This window comes from Neopsephotus bourkii, unplaced genomic scaffold, assembly GCF_033783945.1.
Source record: "Neopsephotus bourkii isolate Nb327-2 ecotype Australia unplaced genomic scaffold, CSIRO-AGI_Nbou_v1 NB_1376, whole genome shotgun sequence".
Lineage (NCBI taxonomy): Eukaryota > Metazoa > Chordata > Aves > Psittaciformes > Psittacidae > Neopsephotus > Neopsephotus bourkii.
This window is the reverse complement of record NW_026901855.1, coordinates 3,979,878-3,993,535: the sequence shown is the minus strand read 5'-3', so window position 1 is coordinate 3,993,535 and position 13,658 is coordinate 3,979,878. Positions and strand designations below refer to the sequence as shown.

General features: G+C 43.9%; 1 protein-coding gene across 27 annotated transcripts in view; it reads right to left on the bottom strand.

Annotated features, from left to right (window-relative positions):
- The window catches only part of NRXN3 (neurexin 3), a 1,029,877-nt gene that overhangs the window by 840,109 nt on the left and 176,110 nt on the right, over positions 1–13,658 (bottom strand). The window contains exon 1 of one of the 27 annotated variants that reach the window (XM_061367498.1): positions 256–909. The exons of the other annotated variants lie outside the window; for them this stretch is intronic. Within the exon in view, the coding sequence (XP_061223482.1) occupies positions 256–274 (19 nt within the window). The 5' untranslated portion in view covers positions 275–909. Of the gene's footprint in view, positions 1–255; positions 910–13,658 lie in introns of those variants that run through there. 27 annotated transcript variants of the gene reach the window in all.

Sequence of the window (13,658 nt, the reverse complement as noted above, 5' to 3'; positions counted from 1 at the left end):
CTCATCTGCCAGGGCTGTGTATCAGCACAGCAACCCAGCAGGGAAGAGTCAGGAGGTGTCTTCCCCATCTTTCACCCTCCTGAAAAAAAACAAACCAACATTTCTCCAAAAGACTAAGTATTTCAAGAGGTGGGAAACCCTTGCAGAACTGAGGATAACCGCAGTGAGCTTTACACAGAGCTGTTGCCCTCAGTAGCTGTACCTGGGGATTTACCTGGCAGCAATTCAAGCAGTTGCACCCCAAACCCCACTTACCATCACTATTCCTGAGCATCCTGGTGCTGGGTGCATCCCCTCCTTGTGAAGCTATGCACTTCACCTTCCTGAAGAGAACTGCTCCCCCTGAGAAGCTTCAAACAGAAAGCTTCAAAATTCAGTTGTGAGGGTTTTTTGTTTTTCTTCTCTGCCCTACCTTGCTGGAGACCATCCAGGATTTACAGTTCTGGGGCTGAATTCTTCTCTCTGAAGTAACAGCAATGAGGGTAAAGGACCAAGACCCACAGAAATGAGCTCAGAATCCAGCCACTAGCTTTCTGTGCCCTGGATCAGCCAGGGACGCAAATGCTGCATGGAGAGTTGATTTGCTCAAGGGAGAGTATGCTTCATGCAGCAGGAGCATCTCCAGCTAGTAGTCTCCAAAACAAACAGTACTAGGGATGAAAGAACCATGCCCTTTACACTGCTCTTGCAGTATACATTTGCTGTAATCTTCCCAAAACAGACTACTGCTAGGGCTCCACTAAAAGAAAAGTACAATACATTTCAAACTTACTAAAGCAAAATGTATATGCATTACAGTGCAGCAAAATGGAATTGAACTGGCTGTGACAAGGACTGGATCAGTTAGAGTTATTTTATACCTGATTTCAATTACTTTGCTATACAAGTGAAGGTCACAGAACAATGTAGTGGCAGGGCTGCAGATGGATCCCAGGTGACTGACGACTAACCCCTTCTCCCCTCCAGCCCTGGCCTATCTCTAAACTACCAAACAGCACAGCAGTCCCTTATCAGCAAGTGACAGATGCAAGTGGGTCTCCAGGGTGGAAAAAGGAGAAAAAGAGGGTCCCCCAGGTTCTAAGGGGGATGAGAGGTTGCTGGGGACATCACTTTTCACTATCTACTATGCTTACTTTTCATTAGATTACACAGACCAAATTTATTTGGCTATTAAGCAGAAAGGCTCTAAGGGACCAAAAAAAGCCAAATTAATTCCTGATTTATGAACAGAAAATTCAATATCCATAAGGGTAAATCAGCATATTGCTCATGTACCAAATGATCATTTCATGGACAAAACTGGGAATAAATCCAGGAATAAAGAACAAAAGCAGGAGGGCTGTGGTTGTAGTGCTGGGTGTCTAATACACAAAAGCATATTATGGAAAGCACTACTAATTCAGTCACCTGGAGGAATAATAGTACCACTGCAAAAAAGAGTATTTAGACTCACTGTATACTAGAGCTAACAGACCAAAAGGTTGTCACAATATTAGATATGACCTCAACCTGCTGTAGATACAAAATCTACATATTTTGCATGGATGTACATATGAGTATATGTGTGCATAACATTTTCAGCTTCCCATAGCATCTTCTGCTTCTCTAGTCCTCCATCCTTTCACATCTCCACTACTGAACCAGAATCCTCTTTGCAGCCTTCTTTTATTCCATGCTTGACTTCTGCGCACAGATCTACTACAGCGACTGTGCATTGCTACACTGAGCGCTGAGCTGTGGCAAACTTACCTCAGCTATGATCTAACTTTAATATAACCAAGTGCTAAGTAAGATGCACAGGGATCTGGGAAAGCAGTTAGCTCTTACAGCTGAAGGATAGAATCCTGGGAGTTGTGACTGAAACAAGCAACAGTTCACAGCTGAGGGAACAGGAACTGTGGCAGGCCGACTTCTACCAGCCAAAGTAAGACCATCACACAGTAAGGATATGCAGACTGGAATGTGTTCAGATAGGGCCTCTGAAGAAACACTGCTTAATGCATAAACCAAACGTGCAAAGACAGTTAGCAAAAACTGCACCACTATATCTCAAATTACATCTGCAACACTTCCAATCAAGAAGCAAAGCGGATGAAACATCAAGTATAGTGTGGCAACCCCATCAGTACAGCCATATCTTCTTGGAAAAAGCCCTGTGGTATTTCCCATTAGAAGAAAGTAGTAAGTTAGAAATAACTGCCATACACAAAGCAAAGCTTCTATTACAGAAGGGCAAACAAAACTCCGTTTGGCTGTAGAGAAGACAGAACAAATGTCATTTAATCACTTATGTACAATTATCTATACTTTTTTAATTGAAAAAATCCCTATGTATTGTAGACACACAACTATCTTCTGCAAACGTGGTATCAAATGTCAGATATGGGTACACAAATCCTAATAGTCATTTCACACCAGCAATACAGCATATGGACATTTTAGCCAGTCTACCTATAGATATTATACAGGGAGACACACATTTCAGAAAACTTTATCCTGTTTGAAAAAGATAAGCAGTGAAGAGGCTAGAAATTAATCACCGTCAACCTGGAAATCTCAATAGGCTTCACAAAGCTGGTGAATATCAGCTTTACCCGACTGCGTGAGGAATTTGAGTGACATGTTAAAGGACCTGCTTTGAGATCAGACTGACCTAGTGGCAGAACCAGCAGTTCTGCGTCGAACTCCTGTGCTTTAAACACTAATGCAATAACTCCTTTCCTGAACCAAAAATGGAAAGCAAGGTGACCTACTCCTCAGTTCTCATATGATAGAAAGGTTGGAAGTGACCTTGAAGCCCATTCAGTTCCAACCCTCTGCCATGGGCAGGGACACCTTCCACTAGACCAGGTTGCTCCAAGCCCTATCCAACCTGGCCTTGAACACTACCAGGGATGAGACAGCCACTTCTCTGTGCAACCTGTGCCAGGGCCTCACCACTCTCATCACAGAAAGTCTCTTCCCAGTATCTGCTTTACATCTATCCTCTTTTAAAGTTGTTACCCCTTTTTCTGTCACTACAGGCCCTGATAAAGATTCCATCTCCATCTTTCATATAAGCCTCCTTTTGAGTATTGAAAGGCCACATCAAGGTATCCTCCTTTTATCCAAGCTGAAGAACACCAACTCTCAGCCCTTCATAGGAGAGGTGTTGCAGTCCTCTGGCCGTTTTTGGACACACACACACACACACACACACACACCCCCGAAGCTACTTGAACAGATCCAGGTCTGTCTTGTACTGGGGACCCCAAAGCTGGATGCAGACCTCCAGGTATGGTTACATGAGCAGAGATTTCAGAAGGAGAATCACCTCCCTCAACCTGCTTGGCCACACTTCTCTTTATGCAGCCTGGGATAACACTGACATTCTGGGCTGCAGGCACACGTTGACAGCTCATGTCTTTTTACTTTTTAAAATAAAACAGGAAAAAAGGCAAGTACAAATTATACAAATCCTAATTCCTACCTTGTACTGGAAAACAATATACAACTGGGATAGCCCAGCAGGCAAGATACATTTGACCTCATCTCCTTCTCTTTCTTAGAAAGACATTAAAAGTAAAGATATACAAAGCACCAAGGGAAATACACCTGGGCACCAACTCCACCTCTGCTCTCCTCTCTCTAGGTCCTCTCAATAGCCCTTAATCCCCAACCCAGGCTCCACAACCTATCCTCAGACCATGTCTCCAGCAGCACTGAATGCAATTACCATAATTGATGTGCTGTTTTTGTTAAGACCACGGTATCAATAAACAGGAGTAAAACAAGCTGCTAAGGAAGATGCGGGAAATCTGTTAGAATGGATGCATGCAGTGGCTGGCATAACAACTGTTGATGGCCAATTCATAAATCACAGCTGGATTCTTTGGGAGACTTGTAACTCCCAGGCAGCTTCCCTCATAAAACAACAGTATGAGGAAACAAATGAGAGACTGCTGTTAAAGCCCCTGTAAAACCTTCACGATGCCAGTCATGGCCTCAAAAGCTAACAAGAATCCATTAGTCTAAGTTACCAGGCTCAGAAGCAGATAAAAATCCAGCTGAAAATGTCAGGCAACAAGCCCCCTCACCTTCTTTTCCAGAGAAGTGAGAAGTTGCACTTCAGACATGCTCTCTGACCTCTCTCAAGGTCTGCAGTTCTAAGAGAGTCCAGTGACCCAGAAAGAATCCAATACTCATCAAAGGTCACCCAGCACTTCAGAAGCATCCAGTCCTGGCAACAATATCACACACCTAGCCAGCATGCTGACACTGCCTGCACCCACTGCAGCAACCTGGGGCTGCTAAGGGAGTTACCACAGCACATGGCAGCCCTGGAGGGCCTGACTTGAAGGTGACTGCATGCAGGTTGTGGCAAAAGACCTAAAAACACAGCTATGTGGCCAGGTAACCCAACCAGCTGAACGTCATCCTGCTTTCAAGGTACCACCCAGAAGCAGATCTGCATCATCCTCTGCTTCACTATCCCCATATAGCTTGGCAGGCACAGTCCCTGCAGCAGCCCAGATGCAGAAATGCTGCACTGCTTCTGCTGCCCCATCTTCACCCCAGGGCAGCCACAATGGTATCTTTCCCTGCCTCTGTCCCCAGTACCCTCTAAAATGGAAGCATTAGCATTTGGCCTCTTCCTTCTGGCTTTCACAATCTCCAGGATGTGCAGGGTGCCAGACCACAACATGCTGGTAACCAACTATCCTATGCCTATCACACTGATGAACTAGCAAACTGGAACACTAGTTTGGACTCCTGCCTGAACTGATTCCTGGACTCCTTAGCTCTTCCACATCCTCCTTCTTCCATCTCCCTATCTGTGGTGTCTGATCCACGTCAATGGTGCTGAGAAGGTAAAGAAGAGGACAGAAAGTGGCTTACAGATGACAAATATTCCATATAAATTCTTAATGGCAATAAATGTATGTTTATGATGATTTATTAATGTGCTTATAAATGTATATACTGGCCTGAGGCATCATTCGATTGTGTTAGAAGTTGTTGCTGCTTGCAGCTGGGGTTGATAAATAGCACCTCGTATGCAACAGACACAGGAGACTTCTTGTTATGCAAACAGTTTACCCTTTAGGGCACCACACTCTTTAGGACCAGGACCATGCACTGCAGCCTTACAAGCTGTAACTGGTGCAGCCCTCTTAAAATCCTTCTCATCTTCCTAGGGTACCACCAGGAATACCTACAGACTCATTCTGTGAGTTGAGGCTATCACAGCCAAAGTTCATTTCAGTCTGTATTCACAGGCCAGTCTCCTTCCTGAGGAGTCCCTCTCACACATTATCAGTCTGGCTAGCTGGCATGAGGGCCACACAAGCATTTCCAACTGGGCAACACTGTTCACACTACCACAGCGTATTGGCTTACCCACTGAGACATGAACTCACTTTGGGCTGCCTTCTTCTCTAGCATGTGTTACAACAATGCTACCATTTGACACTTAAGTTGCATCTTTCATTTAGGAATCTCAGAATGCTTTTTAGCAGCATCATTATCCTCAATTTCCTTTCTTCATTTAAGGAAATAATTCACATAGGTCCAAAATGAGAATGGGAAAAAGATTCTTCAGTAGCTCCACAGTCTTGATCTACTAGATTATTCCTCAATATACTTTACAACCAAGAAGAATTAACAAAATGCACACTCTGAGTATCTCACAGCACTTAAATGCTATAAACTTAATCCTGTTTTATAAACCAACTAACTTGGCTACAGTCCTACAACCATTTAGTGTCAATCATTTAGTTAACAAACTAAAGATAAGCAACACCACTGTTGTTGCTGAGAACAAAAAATTATAGTGATAAAAGGCTCAGGAACAGATGCTAACTGCTGTAACTCCTATTCAGTACATAAGTGATGAGACCATGACCCACCATAGCCCTTATGCAAGAGCCTTTGGGGGTTTGGGTGAGGTTTTTATGTTTGGTTGTTTCGGGGGGGTTGGGCTTTTTTGTTTCTTAATTATTCCTGTTAGGAGATCCTAGGTATGCAGGCCACTTTACCAAGAGAGTCACACCTTTCATTAGGGCAAGAGCAATAGGCAACAGCCTCAACAGAAATATCAGAAACAGGGACACAATAAAGAATGATGCATACATATCGAAAGAAGAAAAAATAAAGATGCTGATGCCATTAGCTCCCTCCTCCCAAGCAGTTAGCACCTGACAATATTTGCACCTTGAGAACATACTGCACACTCCTGATTTACAGTGTGCAACTCTGACCTAAAAGCTGAGGGTCCAGAGGTAGTGGCTATAGCTGTTGTGTGTACCATACAGCCTTGAACATACAGAGAGTACTCAGTCAATAATAAATAATAGATCTGATCAGGTTTCAGGGTGCTCATGTTTTAAAACAATCCCGACTTTAATCTCTCTGGTTTTGTTTGGGGGTTTGGTTGGTTTTTTTTCCTTCCATGCTGCTAAGCTTTGATGTTGAAAACGGAAGAATAAGGGCCTCCAGTATCACTGCCATCAAGGTAATAGATGTGATAGACTCAGGCTTACCACTGACTAGGTTATTGATTAAAATTTGTCAGAAAATGCGTTGTAAAGGCTGCAAGAGGCTTCAAACAGGAGGGGAAAAAAAAAGTAGTAAAATGTAGTTGACTCCCAGAAGTGTATTTCAAAAGACTGAAGGTCAATTATCCCAGCAATTTACAGCCAGTCTCAACAATCTGGCTTGATTAGAGAGTATAACACAATAGAGGAGTTCTCCTCACTCCATCTCCCAACCCTCCCTTCTTTAGCAGCAGGTTTGAATGTCAGAAACTGCAGAAGTGCAGGGCACCTATATTGCTGAATAAAGCAGCAAACAAGCATTTGTCAGTGGATCCCTGCAAGTGCAGACTTGGAGAACACATGCTAACTAGCAAACATTGCGGAAGGGTTTAAAGAGCCAGGACATTTGCCCAGTCTAAATGGGTTGGTACCTTCCTGCTGTCCAAGCAAAGCATTCTCATTCACCCATGTCAACGTTAAAAAGGCCAAACATGTCTATGGTGTAAGTGCTTTGTCTACTGATTACTGCAAATGCACACACATAATGCCTTCCCAACCAATAGGACTATAAACCCATTAGGCATGCTCCTATCTGCCCATGTGCTAAGGGGCTGATAAGTATTTTCTTTCTGTGAGTTCCTTCCTTTCATAGGTTATCAACTGCTCACTTCCTCTCTCAGAACAATCAAGGTCTACAAAAATCTTTCTGATGTTTTACTTCAAATTGTTTCAAGCTTCCATTCCCTCAAATGCACAAAGCTGTCTTCCCCCACAGGGGAGCAGAAGGGGTTAAAAGCCCACCCTCATTCTCCTTGATGGAGGCCATCCAGCCATGACCCTGACTGAGTGGCAGACACATAGGAAGTGGATTATCAATAACTTTTTTTCTACCTCCCTCTATACAGTGTCAATGAGCTGGAAAATGAAAGGAATAATGCAGGTTTAAGAAGCCAATAATTAGGTCACAGCTGATCTCAGCTCAGATCAGCTGACAGCTGGTGCCCGTCCTGCCCTAGCAAGCAGGGGGTCTTTCAGGGCTCACAGGTTTAGGCCAGCCTTCTCTCTTCACTCTACCTCTTTGTTCCCAGACTCATGAAAAGCAGAAATTGGCAACTGTAATGGCAAGTCTACTAGTTTCCATCCACAGGAGTTTACAGGGAAATGACTTTGCTTGCTTTTGTCCTGAATTACCTTAAATCCTCTTTCCTGTTGCCTCACCACCACTGACCAGCACCACAGCTGAATTACTCCAGCTCTGTCCCCTTTCTGCCCAATTCCATCCTGCCCACTCCTGAACATAATCTCAATGTTTGCTTGTTTTAGCTTCCATAATCCTGTTGTCTTGCAGATCTCCTCACCATAATCCTGCTTTTGTCTGTCAATACAATTTGTTTGCTGTGGGGAGGCAGGGAGGTGAAATGTTGCTGGGAACGGAGAAAGCCTTTGCTGCTGGTTTTCAAGGCTCTACCTACTTTCACACACACACCCTGGGAGATGTGGCACTGCTTTCCACTTGGCATTGGGGGGGGCGGTTGGGGGGGGTGTCACAGCTTCCAAGATTAAGAGTTTGCTGGGTCAAAACCAACAAACTGGACTGCTGCGGAATTAATAGCATGATAGCAAGCATGTGCTGTTGTACATCCCTACACATGCTAGAGGAGAACAGGCAAAAAGCAAAGGAAGAGAAGCTCCACTCTCTCCTGAGGAAGGGCTTGCACTGCCATTTTTACCTGCACAAAGCAGGACAGAAGCTGAGGAGTGGGGCACTGCTGTAAGCAGTGACACAAATGAAGACAGAACAAAGCCTGTATCATTTGCACACTAACACAGTGGTGATGGGTAGACAAACAAACTGGTAATTGATTGGTAGGAGTTGTGGCAATTTTATGTTTGCATGAATAAAGAATCAGCTTAATCAGACTAATTCCTTCCAGTCAAAACACAACGTCGGCTCCAGAACTCACAGCAAAACTCTGCTGCACCAGCCAAGTTTCACACCAGAACAAAGGGGCTACAAATTCCACTCAATTTGGATGCAAAACTGAGTCAGGCCAAGTGCCCAGAAGATACTTCTGATTCAGACAACCACCCACTGAAAAAGGACAACAAATCATGAAACTAAGCAATGTTGTTATGATTTGGAGTTGTTTGCAAATATTTTGGACAGCTATAGTACCTGAGCAAGCTGCTCCTCAGAAATGCTGAAGTGGATAGGAAACAAGGGGGCTGCATGCCATTGCAGGAGTGACAGAAAACCAACAGTGATGCTTTCAAGAGGTTGATAAAAGTATCATCCACACCACTTCCCCCATGTCAGCTTTCTACCTCAGGTCTCCTACTAGGAAAAAAAAAGTATTAAAGCACTTCCATCATGCAAGGGAAGTCTGCATCAAGCTCCTTGCAGAGAAAAAGGATTTCTAGATATACACTTAGCTAAGCTTCAGACCCAAGCACGTGGGATGCTCAAAACATCAAGTTGCAGATGCTGTTCATCCAGCTCTTCCCACTGCAAAGCTTGCTCTATAAAATGTTGTTGACCAAGTACTTGTTCCAGAGTACATTACCTGAAAGAGTACATTCGGGGAAGCATCACTTAAGTTAGTGACTTTCACTACCATTTATGCAACATTTGGATTTCAGTATGCAAGGCTTGTTTGAAATAGGAAGGGTTAAGTCAATTAACTAGAGGGCTCAGCCTATTGGAGCTTTTAAGGCAGAACAAATACTCATAACCTATAAATCAAATAAATCACTAAAGGCCAGCAAGCATTATTAAAAAAAATGTAAAAGAAACCCTCTGTATCCTTAATGCAACATGGAGGGAATGGCCAGACTAAACGTTGCTAATCCAGAAAGGCACTAAGGATTCTAGGAAAAGCATTTTATGAAGATGTTTACAAACTTACACAAGCACAGCATAAGAACACAATCATGCTAAGGGAATTTACAGCTGAAACCAATACTGCATAACCAGGGCTTACACAAAGAAGCTGAGACTTTGAGGAAGGAACCATGTACAGAGCTTGAGACAGCAGCTGGGACGCCAACCAGTTGCAGTACTGCTAAGTGGCCCCTTCCCACACTAAGTTTCAAGTACATCAGAAACCTGTTATCCACCAGTTGATTCTACAATATGTTGTGCTTTAGCTTCCTTTAAGCAGGAGACCCTTTCATTTCCCTTGCCCCCTTTTGCTGCCCTCCAGCTACAGATTAATATATTCACTCATATCCCTCTGATAACCTTGCCCACAAAAGCTTCCAAAGATAGCATAAATTTCATCAGCAACTTTATCCCACTTTCATCCACCTTTCCTCACCTACCCAGGCCTGAGTCATCTCACAGCAGCATATCACACTCCATGTAATTTCTGAGCAGTCACCCTCTAAAGATATACAGCTTGATGTTGTATGTCTTGAATCAAATGGAGCATTCCCAGGCAAGTCACAGTATTTCATACTTACTTACTTCAAAATCTGGTATATATTCCCCACCTCCCATGGCAGGTCAGCCAGTATCATGATACCCACTGCAGAGATGAGAAATCTTAGTCGCAGAGCAGGGCAGCATCCCTTCCTCTAGTGGTGTCAGAGTTGATAACCAGGTGATAAGGATGTAGACAAAGAGGGGGGCTATGCTGGAACTTGATCTCACCAACAAGGAGGGCCTGGTGGGGAACGTGAATCTCAAGGGCAGCCATGTCTGCAGTGACCGTGAAATTGTGGAGGTCAGGATCCTTAGGGAAGTGAGGAGGGCACGCAGCAAGCTTGCCACCCTGGACTTCAGGAGAGCTGTCTCTTCAGGGATCTACTTGGTAGAATACTATGGGATAAAGCTCCTTGGGGAGAGAGGCCCAAGAAAGCTGGTTAATATTCAAAGATCACTTCCTTCAAGCTCAGGAGCTTTGAATCCCAACAGAGGAAGACAGGCAAAAACACCTGTGTGGATGAACAAGGAGCACCTGGACAAACACAAAAAGGAAGTTTACAAAGGGTGGAAGCAAGGACAGATAGCATGTGAGGAATATCAAGTTAATTGTCTGAGCAACCAGAGATCACATTAAAAAAGCTGAAGTCCCACTAGAATTAAATCTGGGCAGGGATAAAGGCAACAAGGAAAGCTTCTATAGATACATCAGGGGTAAAAGGAAGACTAGAGAAAACGTGGACCCTCTCCAGAAGGAAACAGGAGACCTGGTTACCCAGGATATTCAGAAAGCTGAGGTTCTCTACTTTTTCTGCTTCAGTCTTCACCAGCAAGTGCTCCAGCTTTCAAGCTGCAGAAGGCAAAGGCAGGGACTGGGAGAATAAGGAACCACCCATGGTTGGAGAAGATCATATTTGAGAACATCTGAGAAACCTGAAGGTGAACAAGTTCACAAATCTATGATCCTGGTTAGTGGTTTCTATTGCCACCTACAAAACTCTATCTGTACTTGGCTCTCCCGATTTTAAATACTGTCACTTAGGGGTATTTCCCCTTCTTCCTCCCCCTCCAACAGGGCATTCAAGCACATGACAAGAAAATACCACTCCCTCTGCACCTGAGATGAATTACCGATGCCCCACAGGATACCAGTCCACACAGCCGGAACAGCCTTGCCATGTCATCTAGACATGTGTGTTTGCAGAGGCAGCAATGCCATGAAAAACAACTCGCTGAAGCCATGGTACTGGATGACACATAAATTGCACTGCAAAAGACTGGGACTGAGGGGCTTGTTTTTAAGAGGAACAGCTCTTACTCTAATATTTAATATTTAGGTTCCTCACACTGGCTGAGATGCACCCTTTCCACAGAAGATCTGTAAACCTGCACAGTCACCATCCTCCCCCCTCACACTTTACAACCTCATTCCCACCACCTGTGATTCCAAGACAAGAAATTTGGGCAGTTTCTTCCCTCACAACGCACCCACATCTCCCTTACATTTTCCCACAGTAGGAGCTTGGATGTTTCTTTCAAAGGTTCAAGAATAATTTCCCTGCATGGTCAGAAGCAAAGTTAAAGCAAAGCCATGAAACAGTGAATGTTTTGAGGAACCTGCCTTTCCCTACTTCCACCCAAAAATATGTTAGTTAAGGGAAGAAGGAAGGAGGTGAAGTTTAAACAGATCACTCCTGTAGGCACTCAATGACACCAACTCTTGAGCCCTTAGAGCTCAGGCACACGCTACTGAACAGTACATTCTGCCCAATGTAGCACAGACACTGAATTAATAAAAAAGGATAATTTCAATTTCTATAGCCCCCTCTACCCTGGTGGATTCTAAGGCATTTTAAAATTGCTGTAATGCTTCAATATCACTGAATACCACCTTTTTCACCTTCTGAGAGACACAGTAGCTGTTCAGCTACACAACATGTAAGAGTTCAGAGCATGGCAGAGAAGGGTTCTAGACAGAACGGAGAGTGATGGCAGAGCAGCACTGAGATAGGGAGGTGCTAAAGTTGCAGCTTTGGCCAGGACAGAAAAACAAGTAACTGGTATTAAAGAAGTGGTGATGTTTGAGTCAAAGAGCCCAGTTTTACATCCAGGGTGAAAGCAAAAATCTGAAGACTTCCTGACTCTGATGCCTTCACTGGATATATGTGGGAATTGGTTTTGCCTTAGCTTTTAAGAGATGCATTTTCCAAGAGTCAGTAACAGCAAAACCCTCGATTCTGTAATGTCAAAATTTATGATCAGAACAGGGCCTGTCCTCAGATTACACAGAATCCAAGAGGTGCATCATGATTTACTTTAACCATCCATGTACCAATATTTACTTGTGTGATTGTTTTACAGCTGCTGACACCTTTCTCCACTGTATCAGTGTAGCTCATGACTTCTGAGCTCAAAAGACATGGTGCTAAAACCATGTATATGCATCAGCAGAAGCTGCTTCAGGTTCACTGCTGCATTAGACTGGATATAATTTGCTCTGTAATCCACTTAACTGGGACATGCTTCCCCAAGGAAGCATGTTTACCTATAAGATTCCACAAGGAACTGATTTAAGCCAGCAATATTTAATGGCAATAACTACTGCTTAACAGAGACATTAATTCTGCTCAGTAGATACAAAATGTTTCAGTTAAAGAAATTTCGCTAAGACCTGCCAATGCATAATGTTAACTCAAGACCTTAGCAGATTTACATTAGTTAAGCATTTTTCTAATTGGGACAAACAGTTGCTCCAGGTGCAATACTCAAGCCCACAGTTGCGCTAAGACTATACAACTTGAATTAGACAAGGATTTCATGTGGCCCACAGCTGCCAAGCAGCGCTCTAAAATGAACTCTAATAATCTTTATCCCATTAGCCCCCATTCTACTTCCTTGAAATCAGTGGCAGCTCAGACATTTGCTCCAACAGGAGAAAGCTAAGCTTTTATTATCCTGTATTTAACTCCTACTCCCTTTTGAGACAGAAGGGATGCTAAGGTGGTTTTAGAAAGTGTATGCTACAATAAAAATGCCATCAACATTACCAGGAATTCTTTTTTTTTCTGCACAGCTGTGAACCTGAGCATTTACCCCGGTCCTGGGTTCAGCAGTAGCAGTCATTTTTCTCCTTCTTAGTACCTGGTGCAGTGCTGTGTTTATGACTTTCAGCCTGGGAACAGCACTGATAACACCAATGTTTTTACTTGCTGCTCAGTAATGTTTACCCTGACCAAGGACTTTCTGAGTCTCATGCTCTGCCAGGGAGGAGGGGATGCTGGGAGGAAGCAGAGACAGGACACCTGACCCAAACCAGCCAAACCACAGCATATGGGTAACGGTCGGCAGGTGGTGAGGGGTTGTATTCTCTTCCCTTGTTATTTAGAATCATAGAATAGTTAGGGTTGGAAAGTACCTTAAGATCATCAAGTTCCAACCCCCTGCCATGGGCAGGGACACCTTGCACTAAACCATATCACCCAAGGCCTCATCCAGCCTGGCCTTGAACACTGCCAGGGATGGAGCATTCACAACCTCACTGGGCAACCTATTCCAGTGCCTCACCACCCTCACAGGAAAGAATTTCCTCCCTATATCCAATCTAAACTTCCCCTGTTTAAGTTTTAACCCATTACCCCTTGTCCTATCACTACAGTCCCTAATGAAGAGTCCATTCCCAGCATCTCTATAGGGCCCCTTCAGATACTGGAAGGCTGCTA